This window comes from Anneissia japonica, unplaced genomic scaffold (genome assembly GCF_011630105.1).
Source record: "Anneissia japonica isolate Jap-2015-1 unplaced genomic scaffold, ASM1163010v1 scaffold1208_len1460985_cov181, whole genome shotgun sequence".
Lineage (NCBI taxonomy): Eukaryota > Metazoa > Echinodermata > Crinoidea > Comatulida > Comatulidae > Anneissia > Anneissia japonica.
Window position 1 is genome coordinate 491,047 of NW_022688484.1, and position 19,314 is coordinate 510,360.

The window sequence follows — 19,314 nt, forward strand, 5'->3', positions numbered from 1 at the left end:
GTATAAGCTCATAATATTATTAACATTATCTCACCAACGATGCATTTTATTTTGTGGTGAGACTTTGCAATTATTATAAATAATGTTGTAATGCTATTATCATTATGATTATTTTTATGTACCATCATTTTTAGGATTCTAGCTGGTTATACTCACAATGTCCTATCCTCCTGGGCGACCTCTTCAGGTGCCCCAAATGCCACCAAATTTGCAACCAAGACCACCAACATTTGGCACTTTCCCCAGAATGCCAGGTAAGGCCAAGAATCTGTTTTGTTGCCCAAACACAGTGGCATTTGTATTTATCATGGTCGATCAGTCAGTTTTATTATTATTTTTTTTATATACTTTCTAAGTCCTTAGACAGACCGTGTTCTATTTTTAAACAATGTGATTTTTTTCTTCCCAGGGCAACCAGTTGGACCAATGAGAATGATGACAGTAGGAATGATGCAAGGCAGACCTATGGTAAGTAAACTCTTTCTCCCCACTGTCAATTTCTAGTGCATGCCAAATTTAACTGTATATGGTTATGATGATGTCATATCAATTCCATATAAGGGCAAATCAAACCCATATAAGGGCAAATCACACCCATATGAAGGCAAATCACACCCAAATAAGGGCAGATCACACATTTAGTAATATTTTGTGTATGTTTTACTTACAGCATCCAGGGATGATGCCAACAATGCCGCCCAGACCAGCCATGACGCAGGTTACTGCATCAAGCACTATAGCAATGGTATGGAATAGATAACACTTTGGCATATACTATTTTCAATTGATCAGTTTATAATGTGAACTCTTGTTGACCTTTTCGCTAAGCCCCGCCCCTTGGATATTGTTGCTAAGGTCCCAAAAAATGACAGTGTAAAAAATTACGTACACACATCACGATGTTCCAGTGATGTTATCATTTGGAATCTCTGCTACTGTAATCTTTGAAAGATCAATGACCTGGAGAGAAAGTTTAATCCATTTGGACTCCTTTTTGCATTAGAAATAATAAAGAAGACTATACTGTAGCCAGTTTAAACTTTTTATTCTAGAAATTTATGAACAGTCTGTTTATGAATGGATTGTGTTTATTTTTTTTATTTTATTTTTTTTCATATTTATTGATACCTCTTCACTTTATGTATTACAGGATCAGAAATCTAGTTTACAACCAAAACTCAAGATTACAGTGTTTGTAGGAAATATATCTGAGAAAGCACCTGATGGGATGATAAAACAGCTTTTACAGGTAATGAAGTTGATTACATTCAAGAAAACAACAAACTATCTATTTCAGGGGTTTTTGTATTTTACAGCATTGTTTGAATAGTTGTTATTGCCGTTGGCCGCAGTGAGTTTCTGGCTTACCTTTAAATGTCATTTTACTCAAATCTGATTATGTTGTATATTGTGATGCAAACATTACTGCGAGCCAATGTGCTGCTGTTTTGTGTACCGTCATTCTTCGGTTATAATAAGAAAACCTCAAGCGTAAGCCCGTCCCTACTTTACGCCCAATATTACATACCAGACTTTGGTCAAAAGCCCAAGGTATTTGACTGAGTAGCTTTCTCACTTTTAAAATACTCTCAAAAAATGAGTTAGATATTGCTGGGAAACTTGTGATTACAGAAGTATAAGCCCTGTCTCTTATACACATCCCCCCCCCCCAACACCAAATTCGGCCCAGTTTTGCATTGAAAAATGGTATGCTTATAACAGAGGAAATATGGTAATTGAATTGTACGAGAATTTAATGGCTGAGAAAATGTTAAATTTATTATTATGATTTCACTTATTAAAACATTGTTTTCTGTTAGAAATGTGGCCCTGTTTTAAATTGGAAGCGTGTGCAAGGCGCATCTGGAAAGTTGCAGGCTTTTGGATTCTGCGAATATGCCGATCCTGAGGCAGGCTTACGGGCCATGCGTGTCCTGCACGATCTGAAACTCGCAGAGAAAAAGTTAGTTGTAAGTACAAAATGAATCATAAAAAATGCATGTTTGTTTTTATTTTTAATTTTATTTAATGTGTTGTCTGTAAAAGCTTAATATTCCCCGAAGGCTTATTTGAAATACTGTATCGTACATTTTTTTCTCAAAATCAGTAGTAATGAAATTTCTAGTGTTGCATTGAACTGAGTGGTTGGCCGAGAGGTTGCTGCTTTTTGCGCTGAGGACCCTGGTTCAATCCAAGTCTGTGTCAGGTTTTAATTAGCTTCAAATCGCTCTTTGCTCTGCTCTTCGCATGAGAGTTAGACGGGATAAGGGACAATGTATGCGTTACATGACGGTACTGCACTGCAGCTGTCGCATGTCCCCAGTTGACAGAAAGGAGGAAAATGTATTTATTATGCAAGGACTTGGTGCCTAGGCCTACTGCGGATATCTTTTCCTGTCTTTTTTTATTATTAATTTAGAAAATAATATAAAATAAGTAATTATAGTTATATAATAAATAGTACTACCAGTTTTTATTTAATAAAAATTAAGAAATTGATAACAATGATAATTATTTTTTTAAATTTGTATTGGTTTCTACCTTGACAGACCTTTCGGATATTTTGTTCAACTTTCTGATTTAATTTTTTTTCTCGATGCCGATCTATGATGATGTCATAATGATTATGATTTAATTTGTTTTGGTAGGTCAAAGTTGATGCTAAAACAAGGACACTCCTTGACGAATACCTCGCTGACAAGAAGAAATCTGAAAGCAAAGAGGTTAGTTTTAACATTTTGTCAAAATTATTATTAATTTCATTCAATTGAAAAGTTCTTTAAAATTTATCTTGATTGATTGATTTCAATTTTGATTGACTGTAGGATGGTGAAGCAGAGGAGGAGGAAGGATTGATAGACGACGAAGGATTAGATGACCACGCGAAAAAAGTAGACCGTGCGATACAGGAACAGATTAACCTCATATTGCAAGACCACCAAGCCGCCCTCAACAGGCAAGGTAAGGGTAGTTAATATAAATCTATGTCATAGTCATCATCAGTATTGCCTATAGATAGATATATAAGTTCTTGTTGAGTTGACATCCCTCTGTTCTAAGCCATGTCTTTAAATTCAAACCACTGCATTTTTACTGCCTACTCAATTCACAATTCTCAACCATGGCTCTCTTGGCCTTCTGTAAAGTTTTCATGATGCAGTGGCAGCGACAAAGATTCTTCGACATGGGGGCCAAGGTCCTCGAAAGTGGTCTGCACCCAGCTCTACAGTACCATGGTTGGTGGTGAGGAGTGCAAATTTTTAGAAAAGGCACCTCATATTCTTGGAATGGGCACTGTAAGGCTGTATAAAATGCTTTCTCAAAGCAGTGTTCCTTGGAGAAATGATCATCTTTCTCTCCAATGGGGTCAACTAATAAATATAAAACACCAGTCACTAAAACTTTATGAAGCTCTTTGTGGCTTCATGTTTTGCATTGTCAATATGCCTGCAGTTAATACAGCCGAAAGGTTAAGAAAACCTTGACAGTATATTCATCAAATGAGGAAATCAATGATAAGGAACATTAAATGTTCATTTAATTAAATTATGTCTTTATAGGACTTTATAGGAGTGGAGTTGTTTTAGTCATAAGAGCAAATCCTGCGATCACTGGAGTTGAACTCTGGTATTGGGCGGCAAGCATCTTAACCACCAAGCTATTCAACTCCAATCCAATATGTACTTTTTTCCAATTCCAAGTTTGTAATGTATTTCATATGACTTGCCCTTGACAATACATGATATCTGAATCTATTGCTCTTTCAGGAAAGCGTAGATGATATGGAACTTGAAGAAGACAAAAAGAACCTGATATTTCGTGAAATAGACAGGTTCCGCGATACCTACAAAGTAAGTATGAATTTCCTTAATTTCCTAATGGTAATAGCATTATTTACTTTTTCTTTAATTTTGCTTTTTTTTTTTTTTTGAAAATTCCAACAGGTGCTTTATATACTATTCTTCTTTCTGCAATCTTTTAGACCAAAATATAATAAAGGAATATAAACCTTCCTCTTCCACTAATTAAGAAGCCTGGTCAAATTTAAGGTGGTGGTGGTCCAGACCCCTAGGTACAGTACAACGATGTGTACAATTGGATTTTACCACATTCCCTCCCCCACCCCCCCAAAAAAAAAAGATGTTTTTTGTTTTTGGTATGTTGACAAAACTGTCATATCCTGGGTTTTGAAATTTTGAAAGGTCTACTCACCACCTGCATGTCTTGTCAAGATTCAGTTCGCCCGTTATAAACCCCCCTACCCCTCCCAATATTTATTATTCCATAGAGAATGTGATTGCTTGGTTTGGTAGGTGTGTGTGTGTGTTGTTTAGCTGTCTTTTTCGAGCAAATTTTAATATGACTTGTACTCCGTGTGTATAAAATGCTAGGTGTTACAATGATGAACACCAGATGGACGCCACAACATCCCGTGGCTACACATGCCGTTGGAAATTCATTCCATCCCCAACAGCCATCAAAATGCGTTTTGTGCTTTGGTAAGTTAAAATTAAAAACTTTGCCTCAAAAATAACTTGGTTCAAGATAAGTCAGGTATGTGTGTATCTTTTAATATTTGCCTATCTTCCCTGGTAGTCATCCTTTGTTTCACCACCCCCCCCCCCCCCCACACCCTACTCCATTATTCTTTCCCCCATCTCTGAATCATTAAAAAAAAAAGTATTTTAAAAGCTATTCAAAATAAAATATAACAAAATGTAAAAAAAGTTATATAATTAAAGCTTAAATATGTAATACTGCAATAAGATTTCTATGCAGATGAGCTTATTGTTGAGGGTAAAATTTTGGTTGGTTTCCATTCAATTACAAATTGTTCTTATTGTCAGCTTAAAATATTTCAATTAAAATAATTTAATTTGCATTTTATTTTGAATTTGGTTCATTCTACCTCATATGTAGCACACATGTAAAAATTTTCATTTAAAATCTCCAAGATTAGAGAGTTGGGACTATGCAAAATGGTTAAATATTTCCTGAATTTACTAATAGATGGGATTATACCCTTGGAAAAGCTTACCCATATCAATCTTTAACTGGGAATACCTCACAATTTGTTAAACATACAATATTCAAAACTCAGTTCTGGAGCTACATGGAACAGATTATGGAAGGTAAGAAGCTTAAGTTCACTTATAGTTAAGTATTAACCACCTTCACTTCCATAGCAAGGAAAACACGGAAAACGCTTATCTCCTTTCTGAGGTACAGTACTGTAGCAAGTTCTTGGACCAGAGAGAGAGAGAAAAAAAAACGATGGTATCATCAAGAAGTACCAGATTTCATATAAATAGTATTGTGCTTAAAAGGTATTTAATTTACTTAGTAACAATTATATTAAGGATTTTTGTATTGATGCAATAAAAAATTTCATGAAGAATAATGTAAAAACATAAACAAACATAACATTTTCATTGTTGTTTTCTAACATCATTTGCATATTCCACACCTGCCACAAGAACATAAATTTGCATGATTTAAATCTCATATACTGTAGAATAGTGTAAACACAAACAAATATAACATGTTGATTGTTGTTTTTCTAACATTATTTGCATATTCCACACCTGCGACAAGGACATAAATTTTCATAATTAAAATCTCATATGTATAAAATATATTAACAATTTGCATAATTGGTACTCAAATGTGCATAATTGTAAAAATGTGTGCATTGGGAATACATGTCAACAATTTGCATAAATGAAAACAATTTGCATAAATGAAAACAATTTGCATTGTCATGATGGCATATGCACACAAACTCAAAGAATTGTCAATTCCTTTCATAATTGAAATTGCATAAGCATAGAGCAACTTATTAAATTGCATAATTAAGGTACACACTAATACTTATGTTAGTACACAACTAATGTAAGAATCAAATATATTGTTTACATTATTTTTGCAAAACATACTCAATAACAAAAATATATATAAAGGAGAAAAAAAAGAAAACAAAGATTCATAAGGGAACATTTTATAAAATTTTTAATGTTGTAAGCATGACTTTGTTTTAGTGTACAGAAACATTCAGTAAAATAAAACAACATATTTTGCATGTATGCATATAATATATGTACAGTATAGAGTTGTTAGATGAATTTATTCGTTAAAAAATATAAAGCATTTAATTAATTATAGATGCCTTATTCTAGATGGTGAATAGTTACTTGAGACAAATGTATCAGGGTTCGAACACAAGACTCTAACTACCGTTAGGTTGTTAAAACCGAGTCATATGGCAAAGCTAAAATACTTCTTTGAATTTTTTGGGGTTTTTTTTCTCCAATTAGAATACAGTATGCAATAATTGATTAGATGGTTTATATTTTTTTGTTATTTAGTAAGCGTGTGTACTTAGTGTTATTAAATATTGAAAAGTTAGAAGATTAAATTTAATCAGTTTAATGGCATAAAGTTCACTCTCCAATTTGAAACCCCTCTTATTTGGAGACCCCTCTAATTTGAGACCTATTTTCCAAACTACCAACGTTTGGCAATCTTTTAACAAACATGTAATGCTCTAATAGACACATTCCGCATTGTTTGTTTACAGCCGGTCACGTGACATATAGTGGGTATTGCTATGGAGAGTTTACAGCGTGATCAGTGTTGAAGTATAGGAAAGGGTAATGTTATGGTTCCGAAAACATTCGTCCACCATTAACGTGAGAAATAACTCTTAAGAAAAGGCAGTACGATTGTTCAAAATAGTCTTTATTTACTTATTCTAACGTTCAATATGCTTTGTATGCTTTTGAATGTATGTGATCCTTCGTAAACCTAAGCTAGCCTAGAAATCGTAGAGTGTCAGAATCGCAGTTCGCGGATCGAATATGCTCAAGCATACCTAAACAGGCCGTAGACATGCGTTGCCTAGGCCTAGCATTTCTCGAAAAATCTCAATTTTTGGGGCTATTATCTCTTGGACCATTAGCAAGCCATTATGGCAAAACTCTCAAATTATATTTCCAATCAATTTGGTATAGTTACTGGCATTCCTACCAACAATTATTCAACATCAAATATGTGCTATACAGCACAAACACACTGAAGAATGCACACGTTTTCCTTTAACGAGCTTCGCTCGCGCTGCATGTTTGCAATTGATACCCACTATTCGTCCTGTGACCAACCTAGCGCAATGTGTCTATTTGAGACCGAGACTATCCCAAATTTGCAAGTCCCATAGAGTGGTCTTAAAATTGGAGGGCATACTTTATTAGTAGGCCAGTTGCTTTGTTACATATATATTGACATTTATGTAGCTGGTTTTGAATTTTGTGAAAACCTCATTATTTGTGAACTGATGATCATGCTTTATATTGAAGATTAACTGTCTATCATATAAACTCTTCAAAATTCAACTTTTATTGAAAAACATTACAAAATAGTTCAGTTTGCGCTGTATTTTTTTACTATGGAAGTCATTATCCAGCCAAATAATAGATATGCAAAGAATAACAATAATCATTTGATATTTAGTAATGAAAGTGTTTTCTTATTTTGGTTTTCAATTGAAAGTTAAACTCAAGTTACTTAACTCAATACAGACAGTAAATCTTAAATGGTGTTTTACTTTATATAACTACTCTTTTCATTTAGGAACATATTTTAATCTGACAATTACAACAATTTTAATATTTATGATTATGAAATGTTTATATTATATGCATTTATGCAATAATGACATTGATTTCAATGCTATTGAAAATTGTATTGATGTAAAAATTATGAATAACCATTTTTTTCCCCCCTGATTTTAATGATTATCTCATTCCACAGCTTAACTAATTACCCCTTCCTCCTCAGCGTTAACGTTTTTCATGATCATTTGTAAACAGCAATATTAGTGGTTAGAAATTCAAATGTGTCTAGCAACTTAGACATGTTTTGCACTCTCCAACACAAAGTGGGCAGAATTCCTCGTTAGTATGGACATAGAGTGGATGGTGAGAGGTCACAGATCAGAGGTGAAAGGTCAAGTGGCTGTTCAAGAATCCAGCTGTACAAGTATTCATGATAGTTAAAGTATATCAGTCTTGAATGTGCTGCACTGTATACTGTATAGATTGTTGATATATGAATATATCTAATTTATGTAAATTTATGCATATTTATGTAAGTGAGAATTTACATTGAGTCTACAGTTTTAATTGTTTAGCAGTGAAATATATCTTATGAAAATTTGCATTTTATTAATTATCCACACAATTTAATATTTTATTTCTTTTAATTTAATGACATACATGTTATTATTATTGGTTTTAATCCATTTTCTTAAATTTTAGATTAATAATAAAATGATTAGATTTAAATTTATCCTTGTCAAAATTATTGAACAATAATGTTGATAAATTTTCGTGTTTTGGAAACAAATTTCTCATGGGTGCTAGAAAGTTTCATAAGCAGACTCATGTTTTGCCTGCCGGCTATTTTCCTAATGGACAATTGGTTAACGAATGCTTCACTGATCTCAGCTCGCCTACATTTTTCAAAAGAACCTTTGGTGGACGGCGATTTTTCCTGACAGTCTAATCACCCAGCTGGCATTTAACCAGCCAAAGAACAAGCTTAAATATCAAGGGCAGTAAACTATTCCTATAAGCACCACCCCATTGATGATGTTGCTAAACATACGCAAACACGTGCGTTTGTGCGACAACACGTGTGGTTGTTAATGACGCTTGTATCCTGGCCCTTTTCTGATTATAAAGTAGTTAAGTTTTATTGACACTCCGATAAAGTCCATTCAACAGAATTTACGTGAATTAGCTGTCAGTGAAAAAAATTGTCAATGAAATGTTTGTCGATCAAAAGTCATTGAAGGCAAAACATCTGTTGATGAAACTTCTGACAAATATATTGATGCATTTGGTTAAAAAATATTTTACGTATCTTTTTAGGGATTTGGGTTGGACAATGCTTGTCTTAATTGGAGATAAACATCAAGACAAGCATATTATGTTCTAACCTTCTCCCTGTCCCACGAATTTGATGAACTTATCTAAATACAGAGCTTGAATTATAATTATTATTTAGAAATTCAAAACTTTGAACTTTTGATATAAATTTGGCTTCCATGTTTAATTAACCGATTTTAAGGTTTCAGGTGCAACCATTGGATAATTACTGTAAATTTAATGCTGTTGATTTTTACTGATAACCATTTTCCAGGCTGACAGAGACAAAGAAGAAAACAAGGACAAAGAAAAAGAAAGACGAGAGAGAAAGGAACGTGAAAGAGAAAGGGAACGTCAGCGTGAAAAAGACCGGGAACGAGAGCGGGAACGAGACCGAGAAAGGGAGAAGAAGGATAAGGAGCGAAAGAGGGAACGAGATCGAGAGCTGGAACGAGAAAGAGAAAGGGAAGTGAGAGGACGAAGCAGGGATGAGCGCGATTTAAGGTAAGGGTTTTCTCGGTATGGCTGGGTATTGTATAAGTTGTTGCTGTGTTCAGATATACACAGTCAGATTTTATCCTTATATTTCTATGTGTTGGACATAACAACAATCCCTTTTGTTCTTTTTAAACCAGTCCTTGAAGATCCTTCATTTGGTCTGGAAAAAAAGAACCTCGAACTAAAATTTAGTAAAAAATGCATATACCGTACCTCTTATAGATTCAAGATAATTTTATTGTCCGAAAAAGATCAGAAAATGTTTTCTACTGACAATTAAACAAGGTACAAAGAACACAGTCCAGTAATAAATAATAGATTATAAACAAAATTAGTAAGTAAAAATATAATCACACTACAATATCTATATATAATATATACAAAACATACTAATAACAACATTTACATAGAAAAGAATTGCACTTAAATTAACATCTTTTAACATGAGTATTAAGTGGATGAATAGAATTAGGAAAAAAGGAATTTCTATAGTGACAGCCTGTGGTGAGTGGTACATTTAAGTGGAATCCAGAATTACTAAGAATAATATAGTAATAATAATTTAACTTGGACCATTTTCTTGTTAGTGATGCATTTTTTCCCGTTGTAATGGACTGCTGTTAATTCCACAAAAAAAAATTTATATTTTACTTACAGGAGGGAACGAGAGCGGGAACGAGAGCGGGAAAGGGACAGAGAAAAGGAAAGAGATTATGATGAGGAAGAAGAGTATGAACGGAGGAAATTTGAGAGAAAACTAAGGGAAAAAGAAGAGGCCTACCAAGAGGTATAATGAAAATAATTATGCTGTAGAGGTTTAGCTTGGTATAATGATCATTGTCAGGCTAAAAAGGATTTGTTGTCCAAGCATGACAAACCCAAAAATCTATGGTTAGATTTTCTTGGAAAAAATGTGTTTTTTACCAAGAGGAGTAGGAAAACTACTTAGTATGATTTCCATTGGTTCTTATTGGAATAGTATCAAATATTTTTATTTATTTTTTTTATATTGTTTTATTTATTTATTTATTCTCTCTTCTTTTGTCTTAATTGAGAAATTTGATACCTTAACTATAGATTTTAGCCCTATGGTTATGTTTACCAACCAGGTTGCCATTATTTTTCATCCCAAGGGAGTAGGAAAACTACTTATTATGATTTCAATTGGTTCTTATTGGAATAGTACAGTATCAAATATTTTTATTTCATTATTTTTAAAAAAAATTATTTTGCTTATTTATTTTGACCTTAATTGAGATATTTGATACCTTAACTATAGATTTTAGCTCTGTGGTTATGTTTATCAACCAAATTCCATTGCAGTTATTTCTCATTCCAAATGATAGTGATGAAAATTATTTTAATGATGATAGTGATGATAATATTACTGTAGTTAGTTGAAGTATAGCTTTACAACAAGGTACCAAGAATGCATTGAGTATCCAGAAAAACCAGGGCTCACAATAATTTATCATTTGAACATGTGGGACTGTTGTTTCCAACATAATTGCATGTCATATTAGTCTTTATTATTATGTTTCGCAAGGTATATATATTCCAATTTTACTTATTGAATTTATTGCAGTTTATTTAATTATTAACTTGAATGAATATTCCTAATCAAAGCCTTGTGCCTGAGGGTAATTAAAGCCTAAATGGCGGAAACATTTGTACCGATAAAATGGAACATGTGTACCAATTAACCCCAAGAAAAATACAGTTTATTGGTTAGTTTTTTTAGCACAGTGCTTGTTAAATTGTCCATTTCACTTGTTGGCCTTCAGCACATTTAACCACATTTTAACCACACTTCGCAAAAGTGTATAATCTTTAAACCTTGTAAGATACTGGGACATTAAATGGATTGATTCCCTTGTAATGTTCTGAAGCGATGACTATGTGTACTCCCCAGGGAGAGGTTTAAAGAGTTATCCTCAGGGAGCGGTTGAGGTTAGTGCTGTGCATGTTTGCCAGTTTTGTGGATTCCATGACCAGGAGTAAAAAACACCCCAGAAGCTTTTGGTAATTTTCTTAATTGATATATGTGCTGCGGATGTTTGCTTAACCACTAATTGTAATGAAATATTAGGTTGGGTAATCTTAAATGGCATTGACTCTGGCAATGTATTTAATGGCCTATTTACCTGTATCCATTTCCTGTTGAATTGTACTATTGTCAAGGATAAGTTCAAATAAAAGGGTTAATGAACTTTCTTGTTGATGTTGAGAGTGGAGTTGAATAGCTTGGTGGTTAAGATGCTTGCCTTCCAATCCCAGGGTCCTGGGTTCAAATCCTGTCAGTGCTGCAGCATTTTTTCAACCAAAAGAACTCCACTCGCTAAACCTTATATTAAGATTTAGTTTGTGTAAAGCATTGTGTTTGTATGTTTGTCTTGTGCAAGGGATTGTCACCTACAAGTAAGACGGTGATATAATCGCTTTTGACAATCAATGGTGCATGAGTTGTGTGCCCAAATAAATAATAATAAGTAAGTTGTTTAGATTTTTGTAGGTAAACATTTAAAATGGCTAGTACCATTTGGCTGAAGATATCGAAGTCTATTTCGTATATATATATTTCGTATATATACTTGCCTGGATAAGCCGACTAATTGCCATTGTTCCCAATAAACATAGATGAGATATTGTTATTTTTTATCCTCAAATATAATTAATTATATTTTATAACAAATATTAGATTTAAGTTTTTTTGTTTATCCTCCAGCGTGTTAAGAATTGGGAATCACGAGAGAGGAAGAAAAAGCGAGAAAATGAGAAGCTGAAGGAACTGCATGCAGATGAAAGAATAGAACAAGAGAAGGAGGCAAAGCGATTGAAAGAGTTTTTAGAGGACTACGATGATGAAAGAGATGATCCCAAGTACTACAGGTAAGTACTTAGGATTGAAAGGTAACTTAGGAATGCTAATGATAGTGAAGCAAATTAGTTTAGTTTGCAGTATTAAAAGGTAAATCAGCGTACTCTCGCTAAATGTTAAACTGAGTAGTTAGCATAACAATGTGACAGTATTGTATACTTTAGTACTGAGAAACTGTAATACTTTTACTCATAACTTCGGCAGTAAGTCGATTGCAATAAATGACATATCATTTTAAAGCTTATATTGTGAACAATTAAAATACATTGAAAAAGTAAATTTTGATTTTGTGATCGCTGATGCTGTTTTTGGAATAGCAAGCTTCATATTAGAATAGTTGCTGGAAGAGGGTAGTTTTTTTTTTTTAGTGCACTTACCTTACTTACCTTACCGCTCGCTTCTCCTCATTTGGAGATTGAGGCCTCGTAAATCATTTCCTTCCACTTCTTCCGGTCTTTTGTAGTGCACTACCCGCTGATAATACTAATGATTAGTATAAAATAAAATTGGTCTGTTATCTTCCCTGCCAATACAAAAAAATTGAAATTTAAAACTAATAATAATTTGTTGATTTTTTTTTTGTTAAGCCCATCTCCACTTTAAAATCTCTCAATAAGACTATTTATTTAATAATGATGATAAAACAGCACTTATAATGCGCCATCTATCGAGCGTGCTATTCCAAGGCGCAGTGACTCTTGACGAAAATAAAAATTGTTTACAAATTTAATATATTAATTATTTGGAAAAGCAAAACAGTGAGGCTAAATTTTACAATTTTCCAAGTCAAAAATATTACAGTAAATATTAATATTATAATTGCAATTATAAATATATTTACAACAAAATCTTTAATTTCTTTGGGAAAATTTTTTTTTCTATTACATTGCGTGACAGAATCATTAAATAACTTCCAAACCATGATATATAATATAGTTTTTTGATGTAACAATATTGCCTTCTTATTGACCACAAGACAGGGTCTCAAGCAAGAGCTAAAATCTGCCCTCTTAAATTTTTTTAACCTCAGCCACCTCACATTTGTTTATTTGTCAATAAAAAATTATTTTTATTTTCTCCTATACTTAGTTTCTTTCAGCAAACCCACCACTTTGCTAAATGACAAACAAAATTATTTGATAGTCCTTTAAAAATATATTTGCTAAACAATAAATGAAAAAGAATCATCTAAGAGCCCTTTAAAACAATAATTACAGTTTGTTTACCTTGGCGAAGAACAGTCAATGCCACTAATCACTATCTACTAGGACGAACAGATCACTCTATTAGATTTTGCCATCGGCTATCAATCGCAGCACTTAATTTCATCATGTGTATGATCCATCCGTGTATGTATATTAAGTGTAGAAGTAATTTCAGTATGCATTGTGTGTGTCACAGAAACCAACCTATTTTCCATATATGCGTATGAACATGTATGGACATGACAGCTTTAGGAATATGTTAATTGTACTTGTAAGTGCATTGCGTATCTTAACAAATTTTTTGGAATCATCAAAAAAGAACGTAGATCTAATATTTTATAATAATTGTAATTAAAAGAAAATGTATTTTCCTGTCTATTAACAAACATGAATAATATTTCTGTATTTGGATAGACTATTATATTGGCTGTTTCAGTTGAATATAATAATGGTAGACTTAAATAGTGCATATTGTTAAGCTCCCTGGGGGAATATTAAATAATGTTGCAGCGCATTTTGGCATTTAACCCTACCCAGGTGCCTACTTATACTCCTAGGTGGAAAGAAGCAATACAGATAAAGTTCCTTGCCCACGGACACAAGTGAAATGCACAGCAAGGGATTGAATCCCCGACTTTGAGGTTGAGAAATCAAACTGTTCCGGGCTACACCAAACCACTTAAACACAAACCACAGTTTCAAAAAACCAAAAGGCTAGGGTTTAAAAGACCTGGTCAATAGGTTCCTTCCTGTGTGTCAAAACAAGTATACATATACAAACATACTTTTTTGAAATTTTATCTAGTCATATGTCATCAAAATGGTGTGTAATAAATTGGTGGGAAAATATTAGGGGATGAGTAAACTCGTTTGCCGGCAATGTGACAGTATTTTTATTGCCTCTGCCAACTGCGAGATTTCTCGTCTGCTTTTTGCATCGGTTGGTATAGGTTTGGAGGGCACCCCCACTCATGCAATCGACTGTACTGCCGGCAACATATCACAACAAACATAAATACGGTATTTGTAGGTTTTCATCTAGGTTTATCTTATGACCGTGCCAGGCTCAAGGCTGATTTTGTTTGAAAAATTTATAAATTCTAATTTTGGTTACAGAGCAAGTGCCTTAGAGAGGAGGAGAAAGGAGAGAGAAAAAGAAATGGATTTGGACATCAAAGACAGGAAACGTGAAAAGGAAGAAATCGAAGATATAAAGCGGAAATTACTGGAAGAAGGCCGTGAAGACGTGGACGAGGAAATTGAACGGTTAGAGAAGGACAGAGATGCGCACAAAGAGAAACAGCTCCACATGGTGTTGATGTCACCCACGACAACTGCCGATGAAAGCAAGCAGGATAGAGTGCGAATGAAACCAGCGTTCGCGCCAGTTCAGGTAAAGGCAGATATGTGTTGTATTAATATATTTAACATGGTGGATAATTCTTGGGATAATTCTGTTAAACTATATCACAGGTAACACTGGGATCTGGTACTGTGAACGTTTATTAATTCATGTATCATTATAATCATCATCATCATCTTTTCCATTGTTATCACCATCATAATCATCATCATAATCATCAACTTCATCATATCAGGTCTTCAGGGAGAACCTTAAATCTTATCTTTTTTTGCCATTTCTTTTTTTTTTCAATTCGGTTTTGCTTGTTCTAACAACGTTATGTTATAAATACCACTTCCAATTATACTCTACCTTTTTGAAAATGAACACCTACCTTTTACCTTTATAATAATATTTTCTAATAATTAAAGACAAAAGCTGCTAAAAACCATAAAAATCTTTGTCCCGAAGTGGCCTGTAATTAAATAGGATACGTGTAATATGTTCCTGTTTTATTCATTATCTGGATTTTACCAATGCCCATGCTAAGTGTTCAAATGGACTGTTTTAGTTATTAATATTTGGAAATAGTTCAAGTGTTCAAACTTCTTCATTATAGAGTGCTGATAACGGTGACTCTGCCACACCAGAAAGTGCATCACCATTGAAGATGGAGCAAGATACAACCTCCTCTGGAGACGAGGAATCTGAACCAGCTCCAACACGCACACAGTCTAAGATTGGATTTGGTGGCCTTAAGTTGGGTAAGAATTGCTGATTGTTGTTCAGATTTTATCGTTCAGTATGTCAGTGTAGAGTATGATGTTATGTGATTTTAACTGTTTGGTCATTCTGTTTTGGGTCATGTTGTATACTTTGAGGAGATCATCATAATAAAAAGAGAAATATCATTTCTATAAAATTCATGTTTATTATTAGAATGATTTACTTTTTTAGAATTTTTCTAGTAGAAGTCTAATGATGTTGCAATTTGTTTTTAGTTGGGGCTAGTAGTCCGACACAGAGTAAGAAAAACAAGAAAATGTCATTAGTTGAGGTATTCAATCAGGATGACGAGGATGGGTCAGAGGTCTCGCGCAAGAGACGTAAACTAATCCCGATAGAGTACACCGAAGAGGAGAAACAAGCAGTCGAGATGACCAAGAATGTTTTGACAGCTGAAGACAAGAAAAAAGTTATTAAGACAATCATTGATAAAATTCCGACATCAAAAGAAGAACTGTTTGCTTATAAAGTTGATTGGGTTATTGTTGATGAGGTAATTATTGTGATATTAATAATTAACGTTCCAGTATGTGTAGGTTTGACACAAATTGGTCACCTAATCTTTTTTCAATGTACGTCTGAGGATTGTGTGGTATAGCATTAGATTTCTGTGCTTTCTAACCAATGATCATAAGGCTGTTAGAAATATTTTCCATAGAATGTAGATGGTTGGACATTGTGTGTGGTTGATTCTACTTCCAATGACCAGATTAACTGGGGTAGATTTGGGAATTTAAATTAGAGAGGAACCAGGGAGGAACTTTGACAGATGAAAGGGTCTAGATGAAAAGTTGGGCTGGCTGTGTCCCCTTGAATTTGCCTCTGGGTAATGTAAGCACATAGGGACATAGAGACTTCAATATTTTGTGCTATACAATAACAAACTGTAATATAATCTTGATACACATTGCCATTAATATCTGTGTTTTTCTATTATGTAAAATCGCAAGAACTTGGATCTTTCACTAAATATTTTTGTTTGCTTAACTTGTAGTCGCTTATGGAGAGGAGAATAAAGCCTTGGATTAACAAGAAGATAGTAGAGTACATTGGTGAGGAGGAGCCCACATTGACAGAATTTATTTGCACTAAGTTATTGGCACACAGTCCGGCCTCAAGTATTCTGCAAGACATCACAATGGTATGAATTTTTTTGTTAATTAATGACTATGATGATGATTTTATAATGATAATGATAATAATGATAATAATAATAATAATAATAATAATAATAATAATAATAACAACAAATAATAATACTGATTAAAATAATTACGATGATGAAGATGTTGATCAAAAATGAAGAGGGTATCAACAACTATGCCCAGGATGACGATGGAGACAGAGGCAATTAGAATGTCATTGATGTTGATGATAAAATTGGTGTTACTAAAAAACAATAATGGTGATGATGATAATGGTAATAATAATAATTACATATGATTATAGTAATATGTAAGGATAGTAAGGATTGTAGTAATAATTATTTATACAAACATTACACAATTATAATTATATAATTATTTAATTATATAATTAATTATGGTAATGGTTGTAGTCTGGTATACCGCATAATACTAGGTCACTATGCGCTTTCCACAAATAAATTGTTTTCATAAATAATTATTTGATTATATAATTATAAATATAGTCTTATATGATATTAATTATATAAAAAATAACAAATTATATATTGTTAACTGATTGGATGAACATGTAATTTAATTTCTCTTCAGGTGTTGGATGAAGAAGCTGAAGTGTTTGTCGTCAAAATGTGGCGGGTACTAATCTATGAGGTAGAAGCGAAGAAACAAGGTCTTGTGAAATAGGGATAGCATCGAAAATTAACTGTGTAAACCCACTCTAAGCCCTTAACGCAATGTGAATACAACGTTAGCCCCAATAGTGTTAACACAAAATAATAATTGTGAATCAAAGTAATGATCATTAACAATATGAAGTCCCACATAAGAGTAGGACGTCAGTGTGAATTCATCCATGTATGTCAACATTGTAAATCGACCATGTGAATAGCCCTTAAGTTTTTTTTTTGATAATGTGGATCACACTTGGTGCTGTTGTCCCTTGCCTTACTTGAGCTTGATGACTTATCTCCTAACACTAAGCATGTGAACTGCATTGCACCTTCATTTTCTGAGAAACTCAGAATTCATTGTTGAAAATTTTATGTTTAATCCTTTCTGTGTTCACATTTGGTATTTGGTACTTTTGTTTTGCTATGTTATATAAACAACATTGCCCAATATGCAAACTACTGGGCTTGCTAGGAAGTATACCTTTCATGGATATTATTGGTAATGTGTTGCACAAAATGACATTGTGCAGCAACATTCATTAATATATGTGACCGACTCTAGCAAAACCAGGTGCTTATCAAAAACAAAAGTCTTCAAATCAGCTAAAATCATATCTTTGCCATTTGTTATCAGTTTTTAACAATTTTTGCATCAATTATTAGCTTTTAACCTCTAGATTACAAAGGTGTAATAATTTATTTTTCTTTTCTTTTTTTTTTTTTTTTAGAGAAGAGCTTATTTTTGTTAAAGTCAGTCACATATATTTGTGGGACATTCTATGTCCTGTTTATTGATTAACACATTCTAATTCCTCATTTGGGTTTCAAAGGTCTGTTTCGCTTTCTATGAGGAACTCATATTTCATGGGTGGAGAAAGACAAATTGATAGAGTATCTTTCCCAAGGACACAAACAGTGTACATTGAATTTGAACCAATCGTTCGCAAGCTCAAACCTTACATTGAACTATCAAAATGCATCTGCAACCACAAATTGCATTTTTTAATAGGCAGTTGATATTTTTTAATGACTTGTGAGGGGGCACTTCAAACCTAGCATAATAATGTTATTATCAATTTTGAGTTAAAGCCAGCCAAATAACATACACTATAAATTATTGTGATCATTTATTTAAATGAATATGTTATAAAGATTTGAACAAGATTATATTCTACATCATGTAGTAATCTTCCTTGAAATTTCTTTTGTTACACTGTAGAAGTTTTATTGGTTTATTATTTAGCAACATTGTAAATGTGACATTGTGAATATAAATATATCTCTTTAGTGTGTTTACATTTGTTTATTTCCTGGTACAAATAATGTAACTGGGTATAGCACACATTCCAAATGTCTAATAATGTTAATGTGTCAATTTTCTCAAGTTAATTTTTAAAAAAAACAAAAAAAAAAACGCCCTTTATTCGTGAACATTTACATTTATGTTTTCTTTGTTGAAATAAACTGCTTTGTTATTAATGGATTTATTTAATTTATATTGATTCACTGGTAAAACTAGGAGCAATGATGAAGCAATGAAATACAAGTATAACAAAAATATAGCAGTTGTAAATTATTGTATTAACGGGGTCGAACTTGCCTTTTGAATACAAAAGTGATCAACACAATCTGTCGGTTTAGGTTGTGGACAAAAGGCCATGTATTATCGCCCTCAGGCGACAAGTGTGTTCATTTTCTTTGTCGATTGTTGTTGAAGTTCTAGTCTATGACACTCAAGCAGGGCGTGGTTTTTATATAAAGTACAGTACCAGCATTTCTGTATTTGTTCAAAATGAATAAATTTATGAATGAAGAGGTTCTTATTGGTTGTCATTGATTGGTTGTTTCTGTGTCACGTGGTAGTG

General features: G+C 33.1%; 1 protein-coding gene across 1 annotated transcript; it reads left to right on the plus strand.

The window, feature by feature from the left end:
* The first annotated feature begins 124 nt into the window (after positions 1 to 124).
* LOC117122209 (RNA-binding protein 25-like) lies at positions 125 to 19,270 on the plus strand. Its single transcript, XM_033267722.1, has 17 exons — positions 125 to 254; positions 410 to 468; positions 671 to 745; positions 1,151 to 1,249; positions 1,821 to 1,970; positions 2,649 to 2,723; positions 2,826 to 2,956; positions 3,161 to 3,296; positions 3,768 to 3,851; positions 9,199 to 9,428; positions 10,080 to 10,209; positions 12,148 to 12,311; positions 14,622 to 14,898; positions 15,467 to 15,611; positions 15,849 to 16,126; positions 16,628 to 16,774; positions 17,370 to 19,270. Exons 1-17 carry the CDS (start codon positions 158 to 160, stop codon positions 17,460 to 17,462), a joined length of 2,370 nt encoding a protein of 789 aa, XP_033123613.1. The 5' UTR covers positions 125 to 157; the 3' UTR covers positions 17,463 to 19,270.
* The last annotated feature ends 44 nt before the right edge of the window (positions 19,271 to 19,314 follow it).

Coding starts and splice junctions, on each gene's coding strand:
- LOC117122209 (XM_033267722.1), top strand. CDS start 158: ATGTCCTATCCTCCTGGGCGACCTCTTCAGGTGCCCCAAATGCCACCA. Junction 469..670: donor TGATGCAAGGCAGACCTATG/GTAAGTAAACTC, acceptor TTTTACTTACAG/CATCCAGGGATGATGCCAAC. Junction 746..1,150: donor CATCAAGCACTATAGCAATG/GTATGGAATAGA, acceptor TATGTATTACAG/GATCAGAAATCTAGTTTACA.